The 14,840-nt window shown below is 39.0% G+C and overlaps 1 protein-coding gene across 2 annotated transcripts in view; it reads left to right on the top strand.

Moving 5' to 3' along the window:
• Positions 1 to 464: 464 nt before the first annotated feature.
• The window catches only part of LOC134660885 (cold shock domain-containing protein E1), a 33,195-nt gene continuing 18,819 nt past the window's right edge, over positions 465 to 14,840 (top strand). The window contains exons 1-8 of one of the 2 annotated variants that reach the window (XM_063516731.1): positions 465 to 848; positions 970 to 1,448; positions 4,013 to 4,245; positions 8,288 to 8,467; positions 8,970 to 9,166; positions 9,615 to 9,822; positions 11,102 to 11,142; positions 11,336 to 11,480. In XM_063516731.1, coding sequence (XP_063372801.1) covers positions 1,331 to 1,448; positions 4,013 to 4,245; positions 8,288 to 8,467; positions 8,970 to 9,166; positions 9,615 to 9,822; positions 11,102 to 11,142; positions 11,336 to 11,480 — 1,122 coding nt within the window. In that variant the 5' untranslated portion in view covers positions 465 to 848; positions 970 to 1,330. The remainder of the gene's footprint in view (positions 849 to 969; positions 1,449 to 4,012; positions 4,246 to 8,287; positions 8,468 to 8,969; positions 9,167 to 9,614; positions 9,823 to 11,101; positions 11,143 to 11,335; positions 11,481 to 14,840) is intronic. The other variant, XM_063516730.1, reaches the window with a different exon arrangement.

Here is a 14,840-nt window from a genome sequence, read left to right on the forward strand (position 1 = left end):
TGAGCAAAAATAAAACGCTATGTGACAGATGGCCCTAGCAATGTTGCCAGTGAGCAAAAACAAAAGGACAATTGCCAACACTAACATCAAGCGACCAAACTTATTTATAATTCAACCTACTAAAGTAATACTTGGCTTTACTGCTATTAAAAGCTTATTACTGCGATAATTAAAACTAAATTAATATTTAAATTTTATATATAGGTACTACACCAATAACTTACTATTAAAGTTTCCAAAAACAATTGCTTATTTTTGGAAATCATCAAAATCTTAAAATATTTATGTATCAACTCTTGTCATGTACCCGAAAAAACAAACAACATTACATAAATTTTCTCGATATAAAAACTTAAAATCTTATTATTGCAAAACAAAATATTGGCCGCTAACTTTAATCTTTAGCCATAAATCTCGTGAAAATTAAATCTCTCTGATTGATAGAAATCAACTTCATACAAAAAAATAAGGACAAAATTTAAAAACCCTCTTCGTTTATTTATAATTTTTTACAACTAAAGTATTTCTTATGGATGATTTTTAATATACCACTTTTATATAGTTTGTATGGCCGGAGTGAAGTCGTGAATTGAATGTTGACATTCAATATGGCGGTATGTCGTCAGTGCTATGCTGTGTCGTGGTGAGATTTAATAATTTCGTCACTTTGTATATATCTCCATCTTAGATTAACGTTTCCAAAAATCGTAACTAGTGTGTATTTATAATCGACCTGCCTTAAATAAAATTTATAGATAACCGTTTGGCATCGGCCGACGGCGACATAATTTGTGCAGATCTCGGTTTGATCGTGCGGCCGATACCTACCTAGATAGCAATAATAAAATGTAAAACTTGATTTCGACGCTCCGCTTTGTTGAAATTATGCACTAATGAGCCATTTTTGATATTGATTCAACATAAGGAGATACGTAGTAATATTTTTACTAATACGAATGTCTATTGCAGCTTGTGAGTGTCGGTTTCGGGCAAACGGTATAGCCTATAGATAGAAACAGAATATACGATTACCTTCAACAAGCCGATGTACCACAGAGCTCCGATTCAGCAAGCATTGAAGACATCTGAGGATCTAGGATATCATAATCATAAGTAGATTTATTTTTCAATATTAGTGGTTTTGGTGAAGAAATTGTGACACTTGTGAAAGAGACATGTTGGTGTTCCAATGAACACAAAGACTAATGAAAATGTGATTTGTTTTCAATAATTGTAACCACTTTATAAATTACATTATTCTGTGATATATTCGTAAATACAGCGTTTTTCGAGAAATATACACAGAAGATACAGCATTAAACAAGGAATAATGTCAAGCAATCCTCAGTGGAAGATGTTCCAGCCGCCAGATTCACACTCATCACCCCTGCAGGATATTCTAGATCTCCAGCATTCTAACATGCAGGCCAAACAGGCCTATCGAAATGGTAAGTTTTGTATTATTATCGCTGTCAGATATTTTCTTATTTTGGTCATAGGGCAATCCGCAGTATGTGAAAAAAAGTTTGTAAAAATAATCCTCAAATTTTACATCTCATGATACTGGCAGTTGTTCTTTGAATGCTGTGTGTGGAATGAAGTGCGTGTGGAATAGATTCCTTTTTCTTTTTAACCTGCCCGATCCCGCGACCCGAAAACTAATTTTGTTGTTGTCTCCCAGTATGGCTCCCATTTGAGCCACTGGGAGTTGAAGTGGGAGGTTTTGAAAATCGTGGGAAATCTGGAAAATTTATTTACGGCTCATATTTGAGCCCTTGGGATATGACAGGTTAACCTATAATTTTATAGCTATGAGGAATTCCTTAAATATTGATGAGGATTTAATTGTCAATGAGGGTAGTTAAATTTTGGCCTAGTATTCCTCTATTTGTGGGTATGCATCTTATTGGTTTTAGTTTCTATTTATCTGTGATTTGAGACAAACTTATCCAAATAATTCATTTGGCTATATTTTTGGTCTAATATTATGAGGTTAGCCCTATGATTATTGCGGACAAACATTCAGCAGCCGTTTAAATTTTGCTAAGGGCATTAAAGTTGACTATTTTAGTTACTTTTTATGATTAAGTGATTAGATCTCCCCAAGACCTTTCATACTTATTTATATTGTTAATCATTTTTCCGATTATTTGACAACAATTTTATATTTTGACGTGAAATGTCTTTAAAAACCCGTAGTAGAGGTGCCGGACCAAAAACCAAGTGTAACGAAAAGTGTTATGGCGCGGTGGCTTATATCTCTGTAACTGTAATACCTATATGTATAGTTATAACATCAGTGTATAGAGGAAAGTAGCCATTACTCGGAAATGCATGTTCCGCTGACATAGATGGCGCTGATTCTACGCTAGAAACGACGCAATAGGAGCTAAAATGACCCCTATTTTCAGTGTTCATTTAGTACTCATCAGCCCATTAACCGATTTCGGTAAAATTGAAGTCATTTGATAGATCTTATTCCATTTTAACGAAATAGGAGAAAAATAACTCACGCGAAATTATAATAAGCTGCAAAAAGTTAAAAGAGTGACAGTTTTTACAGAAATTTTATCACTGCTCTTGTTTGAGGCCACTGTGTGCGAAAATTAAGTCGCAAAACTGACGCAAGTTACCTGAAGTAGTAAGATAACGCAAATACGGTTCTTTACATACCACTTTTACCCTAGTGAAACCTGTTAATCTCCTCAAATAGTTCATTAGAATCTATGGCGGCGCGGCGGCGCGAGTTAGTAAGAACACGTAGAACGAACGTATGGCGGCTGCTTTCTGACAATCTCGAGTTACTATTCCTAATTACTATCTTAGTTGAGTACTTTCTGCTATATGGGTCAAACACATTTTAGAAAAGGTCACTTCTGTGGACACTACATTAAAAGGTAACGACTCCTCTGTTACGTATATATCCCGTTTTTCTCATTTGAGTCTCAAGAATTGAAAACATGTATTCCGCCTGTACAGGTGCTGCGTAAAAAAATGATTTTAGATTCCCTTAAATTTGCGATGTCTACAGGAAAGACGCGAACGAGGTTGCTATAAAACGTGTATTACCCGTATAAAATATCTATTCCGTAATTTTGGTGTGTAATTTACAAAAAAATTGTACCTACATTCATTACTCCAAAATGAATTGATCATTTATAATTAAACAGGTGTGACGCTGTAATTTATTATTTTAAAATTTCCCATAAAAGCCGTGTTCATTTCTTAATCATTATCACCTCAAATAATCTTTACAGATAACATTTAAAATATTACCCATAATTATTAATTATTATAATACATCAAACATCGCGAGATGCGCGACTTCGGTATTCAAACACAAAGCAATAGTACATAGTACAAGTGTCTAACGAAATTCGAAGGCCGAAGGATGTAAGTGTGACACACAACACACATAAGTGTGCCAAAACACATCCTAGAAATTCACAAGAAAGCAAGCACTCTACTTAAACGTAGGCTTCGCCCGACCTTTAAGTGTGAACGGCGCCGCAGGCGCCCTGTATTTAAGAGCGCGCGAAGCGCGCTGAATGTCGGGCTTCGCCCGACCTTTTAGGGTGAAGGGCGCTCTGTATGTAAGAGCGCGTGAAGAGCGCTGAATGTCGGGCTTCGCCCGACCTTTTAGGGTGAAGGGCGCTCTGTATGTAAGAGCGCGTGAAGAGCGCTGAATGTCGGGCTTCGCCCGACCTTTTAGGGTGAAGGGCGCTCTGTATGTAAGAGCGCGTGAAGAGCGCTGAATGTCGGGCTTCGCCCGACCTTTATGTGTGAACGGCGCCGCAGGCGCCCTGTATGAAAGAGCGCAAAGTGACTATATATATAATGATATATCCTCCATAAGTTCAGAAAATCTCTTGGTACAAGCCGGGGTTTGAAACCACGCTGTCCAAGTTGAAAGTCGCACGCTCTTACCACTAGGCTACCAGCCCTCATCTTTCATTTCCAAAACTGACATTGTGACATCCAATAACGCCGTTTCTCTTGCATTGTCCAACAGGTACGTTTAGCAGCGATTATCCAAGTTCTCCAAGAGATAATTATAACAACGTAGGGAAGACTGGCGGGGGTGGCGGCAATCGCTTCACTCTCGCCAACTACAACATAGACGGGTGCCCGATGGGCGACTCGGTGGGGGTCTACTCCTCCAGCTCCAACAACACGTCGTCCCAGCAATACGACTCCACCAACCACCCGCCTATCAGAGAAACTGGGATTATTGAAAAGCTACTGGTAAGTTTATTATACTTCCAAAACTTATGAAGCATTCCACCAAATTATTGGAATTTATTAGTAGGTTAAAATTAACTTCTATTACATTTTTTTAATTACAAGTAAAGTAAATAATAAGTGTCTAGAGGAATAGTGAGAAACTCGTAGGTTGAGTTAGTAAGGGGAAATACATCCTACCTATAATTTACCTATTAAGGTAGCTCCAGGCATTCTGTATCAGTCAACTATACGGCCAAATAGACTTGCTGGGCGGATGCTGTGAGAGAGGTTGTTATAGATAGATAGAGTCCGTCTATCCTAACTTTGCGCCGACTTGAACCAAGTAAGGGTGTGTCATCAATTCATCATTCATAAGAGCATTTTCAGACAAGAGGTTACCATTTTTATTCGGAAAAAAATTGACCCAAACTGACACTCAAGATTTGTATGAAAAACTGGGTACACTTATTTCTTTTTTTTAATCGACAGGCCTCGTGATTCTGAGTCGAAATAGGTGCAGTTATTAGTTTAAAAGCTTGAAAGTTTGAAAACCCCCATATACGTCATATGTATTTGTATAGAAGTTTGACATTAACGACGATATTGCCACATGTATTCATTGCGATTGCATTACAAATAAACGTGCATATTTGAATTTCAGCCAGGGGCGATTTTACTATGGCATTCCGGCCAGGCCCTTTCCGCAAAGTGGTCTAAATATTTAGCTTTATATCGATGATTATATATTTCAGTTTGGATTAGATTAAGGTAATCATACAGACAGGTGCGTGCTGTGTAGCAACGCAACGCTTGAAGAGCTACGTCGTAACCCGTAGCAGGTTAAGGTCGCGTAATTAGATTTTTACACTCATTGTAGATTCCAGATGTATTCAGATTTTCCGATACATCTCATACGGCCAAGGTGTTCACAAATAATTATACAAAGCCCCTATTCACATCAGCATCACAAATCACATCAGCATAGGTGTCCTAACACGGGGCACGAAAAATAAAGCGATGCTTATTCAAGCTTATTATATTAATGAGGCTTGATATCAGGCAAGTAGTATAATATTAATATATTACACGTAGGTACATAGTGATAGACAATATCCATAGTTATATCCGACGCACACGTTTGATTATCAGACTTTAAAGTGCATTTAGATATTTTTGACCACCTTCGCCGCCACATCTGATTGCATCTGAAACACCCGGGACGGCCCGATGCGCGTGAAATACTATAAGGCAGTATACAAGGCATTTGTGCTGATGTTATAGTATTTAAGTACTCACAATACTATTGTGTTCGGGTGGGGTAGCACATTCCTGGCCCTGACTGACCAGGGTGCGTGCGCAGACAAGATGCCATCGTTCACGCTCCGTATCGTAACGTAGTTATCTCACTTATCTCTATCACTCTTCCATATTAGTGCGACAGAGACGTTTCGTTCGCTACAGAGCGTTAACGATTGGCATCTTGTCTACGCACCCAGACCGCACTGCATACAACAACAATAAAAACTCATTTAGACTGCGAGAATATCCATATTCGTTACATAGTGTTGGTGTACCTCAGTAGTGTGCAATACAAAGAAACTCGCAACTGACTTCTCGCACCATCACATCCCAGCTTTAAGATTTGATTTAATGCCTTAATTCACTACAACGTGCCTAGCCCTCGTTAACACCGTCAATGTCGGCTCTCCAATTACTTCGACAAACGCTTCATTACACGGAAACGTCATATGTCCGTCGCTCTCGTGCATTTAGTGTAATTGCAGTAACCGTGTACACAATCTATTATTCGGAGAAATTAGTGTGAGCTTACTCCGTTATAGAGAAAATATCTGGGAGAATAAAAACTCAAAATTGCGCGTTTTCCTAGAGATAAGACCTAGCTAGAGATTTCACTGAAATTGTTAGAGCCGTTTCCGAGATCCCAGAGATATATATATATATATATGTTTATTTATTTATTTATATGTATATATATATATATATACATATAAATAAATAAATAAACATGAATTGCTCCTTTAAAGGTATTACATAGATAGATAAGTAAGCTCTTTTCTCTATGACTCCATGTGATGCGCCGCCGAATTTTTATACGAAATTTCATATGGTTTCTATTAGAGCGTATACAACTTAATCTGATAGCGCGTGGCGGGTCAAAAGAAGGCGTGGCGTACCTTAATGAAGATGCACTGTTTTTATTAAAGAGGATGATATTACGGCGATTCCCGGTTACTAGACGATAGAAAGAGATTTTCCATACTGTAGTCGCCATCAGATATATCGGAGTGGCCAAGGTGATCTCAAATATCTGAACACGCACTCTAACAAAAATAAACCTATCGTGCTAAAGTTTGATAGTAAGCTAGGAATTATATTTCTCTTTGGTTACTAGGATACCTATTGGCTTAGTAACAAAGTATACCGCTAATGGAGCTTTCATATCTAGCTCCCCTTATTCATAAAACTTTTGATTTAGGTAGTAAATTATGTTTATCTCTTTCTTACAAATACATATGTCAAAATCACAGACAAAGACAAACGATTCATAGCTAATTTAGGGAAGTAACGCGTTTATGAAGAACGCCGTGGAACGTTACTTACGTTCGATGTTTGCTCATATTCCAAGTTTTTAAGAAAGAAAGAAAGAAAGAAAATACATTTATTTATGACAAACACAGATGACAAAAACTTGTTGACACATATACAATGTATATATTATATAACATAAAGTGCAAATGCCATAACAGGGCCACAACTCAGCATGTAGCTGGCAAAGCCAGCGCTGTTCTTCCGTTGTGACCCAGGTGTACGCCGTTCGACGACGAGGCGGCTATGCTTTAATTAACTAATTAATAACTAGATCTATAACTATACCTAAAACATAAAAATTAAACTAAACTATTACATAAAAATTAAACTAAACTATTAATACACTGCAACATTGCGGCAATTGCCGTATCTACAACAGCCCTGACAGCTGTCACTTGGCGTTGGCAGCTGTCAGCTGGCCACACTTATTATTACCACCACCACTGTTGGCCACTTTTATTTCACCCAATTGGTAAATAATTTGTTTTACTTTCCAATCAAAGCTAGTCGGAATTTTAGGGGTTACTGGTCGGTTTTTGTTTCAGATTAATAAAAAAGAAGCCATTTATTTCGTCTTTCTTTGTCAGCCTTTCGACCTCATACTCCAGTGAACAGGGCCCAGGACTCAGAGCCTTGTGGTTAGTTAAACGATTCACTGCGGGATGGGGTTGAAACTGTCTAAAGACCCCATGCATAGTAGTGCTTAATTACGAGTTACTCTAATTCCGCAGCAAAGGTGTTGACAAAAAGCTACGGCTAACTAGGTGGAACAAAAAAAACTTCAAAAAATTATTGTAGGTAATACACAAAAACATTTTCAGGGGTGCAAAGATTATCCTAATTATGTACAATTGACAAAGTGTAGGTACCTCAGCTAAGAAATATATTATGTCAGGTTGCTCTGGTTCCTACACTAGGCTCAGCCTGTTTCTTAGGTAGCCCAGACTCAAGTGAGTTTATACAATTGAAACTTAAAGCCAAGGAAGAGGAAAAATGAGACAAAAATGAGTTTTTAGTAAATACATAGTAGCAAATAAGATTCCTTACTTGTTCAAGGGCATGTATATTTACTTCGCGACCGGGGATACCTACTAAATGCGCTATCTCTTATCTCAAACGTAGCATCGTGACCTCGATTATCAGCGCACATTAAGCGATTTGTTTTCAAACAATATGAATTAAACAGTAGCTTGGTATCGAACAATGCTTGAGTTTCTAAAAAAACACATGCATTTTACTTTCCTCGTATTCGAAATGAAAAGTAGAGTGTTTAACTCGGGTGAAAGTCATCATTACAGCCTCGGACTTTTGGCGCTCCCACTGCGTTCGAGCGCTAAATTACCTCTGAAGCAAGGAGTCCCTTTCATCCCTTGGTTAACAATCTACTATTGAATCGCAAAACATCTGTTTGTGTTTGTGTGAATTCGTATTGATTCTTATTTTCCTGTTTTAGCATTCCTACGGATTCATACAGTGTTGTGAGAGGCAGGCGCGCCTGTTCTTTCATTTTAGCCAGTTTAGTGGCAACATTGAGCATCTCAAGATCGGGGACCCCGTGGAGTTTGAGATGACTTACGATCGACGTACGGGCAAGCCTATTGCTTCTACAGTCACCAAAATAGCACCTGAAGTGGTAAGTTCATACAAGTCTTTACTTTCATACTCACCGCTTTTTCTGATCTTGTACAAATTTCGAGTTATTTTTCAGGATTTGTTTTATTTTTGTACTCACTTTTATTATTAACATGCGCAGTGTTAAGGCTTATACTGAAGTTATGTATACTTTACTGAACAAAACCACAATTAATAAAAATGAAAACAACAAAGCGCATCGCGTTATTGTTTTCATTTAACTTAATCGGCTTAACACATACATGCGCAAGTTAACATTTTCATTCTCGAACAAATACTTGATATTTTCCGTAATATTCGTTGGTATTTAAAAACTTATATATGATTTAATCTGCCCTAATTTTTCGAATTAAGCTTTTTGAATCGTACTGTATGCCTTTTTCCTCTATCGATAAAAGTAAAACGTGAAAATCCAACGAATATGTTGCCGTTGTTCGTACCGAAGCGCTAAAAAAATCAAAAGTCAAACCAAAGTCAATATACCGTTGTATTTGTTTGCGAAGGTATTGAGCGAAGCGCGAGTAACGGGCACCGTGACCACCGAAGTGAAGGGCGAGGGCTCCGGCGACAACACGGGCAGGATATCGTACGAGAACCGCGGCGAGTGCTTCTTCCTGCCCTACACGAAGGACGACGTCGAGGGCAACGTCACGCTGCACACCGGCGACGCTGTCAGTTTTCAAATCGCTACCAATCAGAGGCGAGTATCGGTGATATCTTTTACAGCGTTTCTGAATACACACCCTTTTATGAACGTAGCTTTTGTTAATCACCAACTTTAATTTAAAATATGTTATTTCAGCGCTTTCTAGTTATTAGTAGATTTTGTTTTCTTCTAACAGGGTTTACAATTGAACAGTTTCTTTGGGGCCTATAGTACCTATTCAGTTCGATGTAATTTAAACCATGTTGAATTGGAACAGAGTCGCTTTTGCTTTGTTTCGTTCAATTTTCAAACAACGCAAAATCAACATTTCCTACAGTTTAGGTTCAAATTTTGGATGTTTCGTTTGTATGGCTGGGCCTCAGGAGGTTATAGTCAAACGTAACCCGCTATTATTCCAATTAATAAAGTTCAGTTTCGTACACCCGGCTTGTGTATTTGTTGTGAGTTTATTATGTTTGCTGACCGTACCGTCCGCCTGCAGGGGCACCCTAGGCGCATGCCACGTGCGCTTCGAGAACCCCGTGCACCCGGTGAAATACCACGGCGTAGTGTGCTCCATGAAGGACAACTTCGGGTTCATCGAGCGCGCGGACGTGGTCAAGGAGATCTTCTTCCACTACTCGGAGACCAAGACCAAAGAGGAACTCGCCCTCGGCGACGATGTTGAATTCATCATTCAGACTAGAAATGTAAGTGCCATTTTGTTTTTATGTTTCATTTCAGGGTTCCTACACATTTACGAAGCCAAAAAAATGAGCCAATTTTCCGTACATTTACACACTGGGCGTTTTTTTTTGTTGTCCCCTACACATTCTTTTCAAATTTGGGATTTTTTATGTTATTTCTACTCAGAATCACGAGCTCTGTCTATCTTAATAGGAGAAAAAAAGTGTCCCAAAATTTCCATACATTTTTCGATCTTTCCATTGCGCGACCGCCATACAAAGTCTATGAAAAATGGTGACGTAATGGAAATAAAAACCTTAGGACACTTTTTTTCTCCTATTAGGATAGAAAGAGCTCGTGATTCTGAGTAGAAATAACGTAAAAATTCCCAAATTTGAAAAAAAAAGTACTGGGGACAACAAAAAAAAACGCCCAACTACACATACGGAATTTGTAACAGAATGGATATAAAACTTAAATAAAGATCAGCCCCTTCCTGCCACCCCCTGGCGACGCGCAGCCATGCTTTGATGACGCAGCGTTGCAGCAGCGGGTTATTCGCGTTGTCCCTATTAATTTCAGCGATACGATTTGCTGTCGTTGCCGCATTGCTGTCATGATTAGAACATGAACTCATACACGTACTGAGAAGTAGGTACAGGAAACCCTTAATAGGCAAAGGAAAGTACAAAAATAAACATCAAACTTATCACAGCGGCAGCGGGTAATGATATTGTATTAGTTTATAATTTTTGCCTATAAACTCATTAGAAATTTATTGCATGTAGGTACTATAAATGTATTCTCCCATTTATGTGATTAGTAGTTTGTATAACAAATAAATAACCAGTTTCAACGTGTAAATATTAACACGGTTTCAGTAGCGAAGGTGGTATTAAAATACAAATTATATGGAGATGACACCTGTCTCCCTACCCATCTAGTTTGAAAAATATTTTGGCATCGAATTGCATTGGCCAAATTGGATTATTCTTTTACTTGGAAAACTGTTAATGAGTCGTAGCCATAAGGCGCAATAAACCATTATATTACATATGCATTCGGAATCGACCGGCTGCGCCGTTGAAGCGAATTAAAATTGTAACAATAATACGGCGACTAGCTGGTCAAGCAAATCTTGCCAGTGAAAAAAGGCGCGAAATTCAAATTTTCTATGGGACGATATCCCTTCGAGTCTACACTTTTCAAATTTGCCGCCTTTTTCTACTGACAAGATCTGCTTGACCAAGTATAAGTAAGCCATTCTAAGCAAAACAAAGAATATTGTTGTTGTCCACCCAGGGAAAGGAAGTAGCGTGCAACATAACGAAGTTGCCAAGCGGGTCCGTCGTGTTCGAGGACGTGAGCCCCGAGATGATGAAGGGGCAGGTGCTGAAGCCCCTGGAGAAGGGAGCCGCGCGCGCGCCACAGAACGACCCGCTCCCCGGCCGCATCCGGTACCGCGCCGCGGACCACTCCGAGGTCGAGGTCAGTAGTGTCTACTGGTGGGACTAGTGGGTATATAGCGAAGCCAAGCTCCGTCGTGTTCGAGGACGTGAGCCCCGAGATGATGAAGGGGCAGGTGCTGAAGCCCCTGGAGAAGGGAGCCGCGCGCGCGCCGCAGAACGACCCGCTCCCCGGCCGCATCCGGTACCGCGCCGCGGACCACTCCGAGGTCGAGGTCAGTAGTGTCTACTGGTGGGACTAGTGGGTATATAGCGAAGCCAAGCTCCGTCGTGTTCGAATACGTGAGCCCCGAGATGATGAAGGGGTAGGTGCTGAAGACCACTCCGAGGTCGAGGTCAGTAGTGTCACAGAATAAATAATAGTACTAGGTACAGAAGGTTCTCTCTAACAAAACGCGTCTATTACGAGAGATATAGGCGAAAGCGCGAGCAGGCGTCCATTCCGTAGCGGTGCGGGGCAACTGCTAGACACCAAAATTGGTGTGGGCCGCATGTACTTGTAGCGACGCGACGAAATCACGGAGTGAGCCACGCCTGGTAGTGTGTACTGGTGGGACTAGACTCTTATTGGCTTCGCTATATACCCTCTACTCACTAGAGGGTATATGTATAGCGAAGCCAAGCGGCGCTGTGTTCGAGGACGGGAGTCCTGAGATAATGACCGGGTACGTATTACTGATGCTTTTATTGAAAAAACACGCCCATGGCATGGCGGGCATAAACTATTATCAATCTCACCCCACGCCATTTTAAACAAGAATAGATTACGATACTTGTTAATTACTATTGTTACGCACGCACAAAATATGCGTAAACGTCGTAGGTAACGGCACCTTCGCTACGAAACTTTACATGTTGTTGAGTATATGTAGCTTAATTAGAGGTGTTGTCTTACATATTATGCTTCGTAATGAAGTTTTGTTGGTAGTATTCATCATGAGTGGATTTGAATCTTGCTATTCCCGCACCTAGCGAAACTTGAAAGCGCGACGACGAAAAACAACAACAACAAGGCTGGCCCGAAAGCTTTTCGCTGCTTCGGCTCTACTCATGCGATTTGAACAATATTTGCATCACTGTGAGGAATCATGTTTATCAGTAAAAATTTCCGGATACAAAGAACACAAGAGTTTAAGTTAGTTATATGGTTGACATCGACTTTTGTGTAGTATAATTGCAACATAAAGCCCTCACACACGAGCTCTAGCCCAGCTATAGATTCCGCTGCGAAAGCGAGCGAAGCACAAATTGTTTTCAAGCTTATATCGGTGACTAATTTGCAATGATCGGAATAGGTAGTGCCATTTGGGGTCAATGACCTCAAACATTGTACTGAACATGGATAAGACTCGGGATTCCAAGACTCTTATTTTTTCACGAAAATATTTCTTGGCATGTCTTTAATAGGCTACATGACTAATTTTCATTTATGGTATCAATCGATCGGGTTTGTTTTTAGGATAAAATGTCTATATGGGACCCATTGCATTAAAGCAGCACAAAAGTCAGAAATTATAGTCAAAGTCCGACAGTCGCACTTCACTCGCGAAACGCCCCTCACAAAAGGATACGTGAACGTGACGTCAAGGTCACTGAGATCCCGTCTTGTAGTATGGACAAAACAAGAAAATTGCGTTTTTGTCCGTGAAATATTGCGTTTATGTATATAAAGTCCGTCAACCAAATCTTGTCAGTAGTAAAAGGCGGCAAATTTGAAAAATCGCGGGTTAGCAACACTGTGTTCAAATAATTCCAAAACGCGTGTCATCTGTGTTTTATCTGTGGAATGTGGATCGTGAATGACAGCCGTCACCTTATTTGTTTTCATTCTGAATCATTTCTGTTTCAAGAGATATTTCTGCTGTCACCATTAAATACCAATACATTAAATAAGAATAAGCAAAGCTAAGGGGCCTACAATGTAAGTACAATCATGCTCGTTGATGGTAAACATTACTAAAAATTGAGGTTATGACAAGTATTGGAAGAACTCTTTCGAACTTTTAAGATTATGTTCAGTTTTTTTTGTTTTAGGGTTAAAAGGCATAAATAAAATTAAAACGTATGCCTAAATCTATCCAACAAGACCATAAATTGTGTCCTGGAAACCGTCTATAGGCCCACATATCTAATATTTTCAGCAATCAGTTGTGACTATTTACAAAGGTAAACCTTTTAAACACTATTAAGAGCCTTGATTATATCGCCGTTCTTTCGCAATATCTACCTAATCCATACATGTTTGTTGCAGGATTAAATCTTGCCCAATATAAGGCGTTCGTAGAGACAAACCAAAGAAAGTCTGCAGCGCTAGATTAAAAGTAGTTTTTAAAAATCAGTATGCGACAACACCACAGAAAATGGATTAAATAGTCTTGATACTTGTGAAATTTCTACCATATTTACCGTCTATGAAAAAATTTAGCTGTATGCACAGCTTAATTTTTATGGTAAAATAAATTTCATTTCAACAATAGATGTCACTATTAATATGTAGACATATACTAATATTGATAAATAATATTGGGAGAATGTGACATTTGGCTTCATCAAAATTAATAAGCTTTTGTAATATCCGCGACGGCGGTAAATAGGTACAGAGGGCCTACCGCGAACACCGAAGTTCTCAATATGCGAGCATCTTTCTCTTTTACTCCCATTAAGGCGTAATTAGATTGACAGAGAAATTGCCCGCAATTTGCGAACTAAAGTTTTCGGAAAAACGAAATAAACCATTAAAACAATAAACATACAAGGTGTCCCAAGAAGTAGTGATATACTGAATGTTTTATTTTTCTAAGCGCCCTTGAAGTTGTGAACATACTGGGTAATTTTATCTTTCTTGGCATTAATTTTCTTTTAATTCCATTCAAAGATCTAACGATAGTAAATGTTACCATACTGAATTGGCCTATCTATCAGCTTAGCACACAAAAAAAATCAAGCATCTACCGCAATAATTCACGTCACCATAAATAAAAATCTCATGGTACTCGGCGATAGGTGAAAAATTAAAAAAAATCATAACTCCGAAAATACGAAAAATCGCGGAACATACATGGGGGTGATTCAGATAGCCCTCTAGGTCTACCTCCCAGCTTCAGTATATCACTACTTCTTGGGACACCCTGTATATTAAAAATTAATTTTAGCTTTAACTAGTAGGTACCCATGCCGTGAGCATAAGCATGGAGGTTGTGGGTTCGAGCTCAAAACCCGGCTAGTACCAATGAGTTTCTCGAAATGTTAGAGGAAGTTCATAAGTATGCCTATACCTATTAGGTGTGTTCAATTTGCTGTGAAACCTTAGTCTAAACCAATATTATATTATCTAAGTAGGTACATATGGTGAAGTATTAAGATGTTTCATTCCACTTACCCGTCATCAACTCCAAATTTTGTAAACATTGTCGTTTTTCAGCTTGAATCGCCTCGTGCTGACTTTTTACAAGTGTAAAATTATTCGTCACTCGGAAAAGTAACTCCCGCACGCCGGTTTTGTAAGGTTTCACCATGTTTATTCCGTTCATCACAAAACACAATGAATATTTAAACGATTTTGACAAACATACCAT

The sequence above is a fragment of the Cydia amplana genome, chromosome Z, assembly GCF_948474715.1.
Source record: "Cydia amplana chromosome Z, ilCydAmpl1.1, whole genome shotgun sequence".
NCBI lineage: Eukaryota > Metazoa > Arthropoda > Insecta > Lepidoptera > Tortricidae > Cydia > Cydia amplana.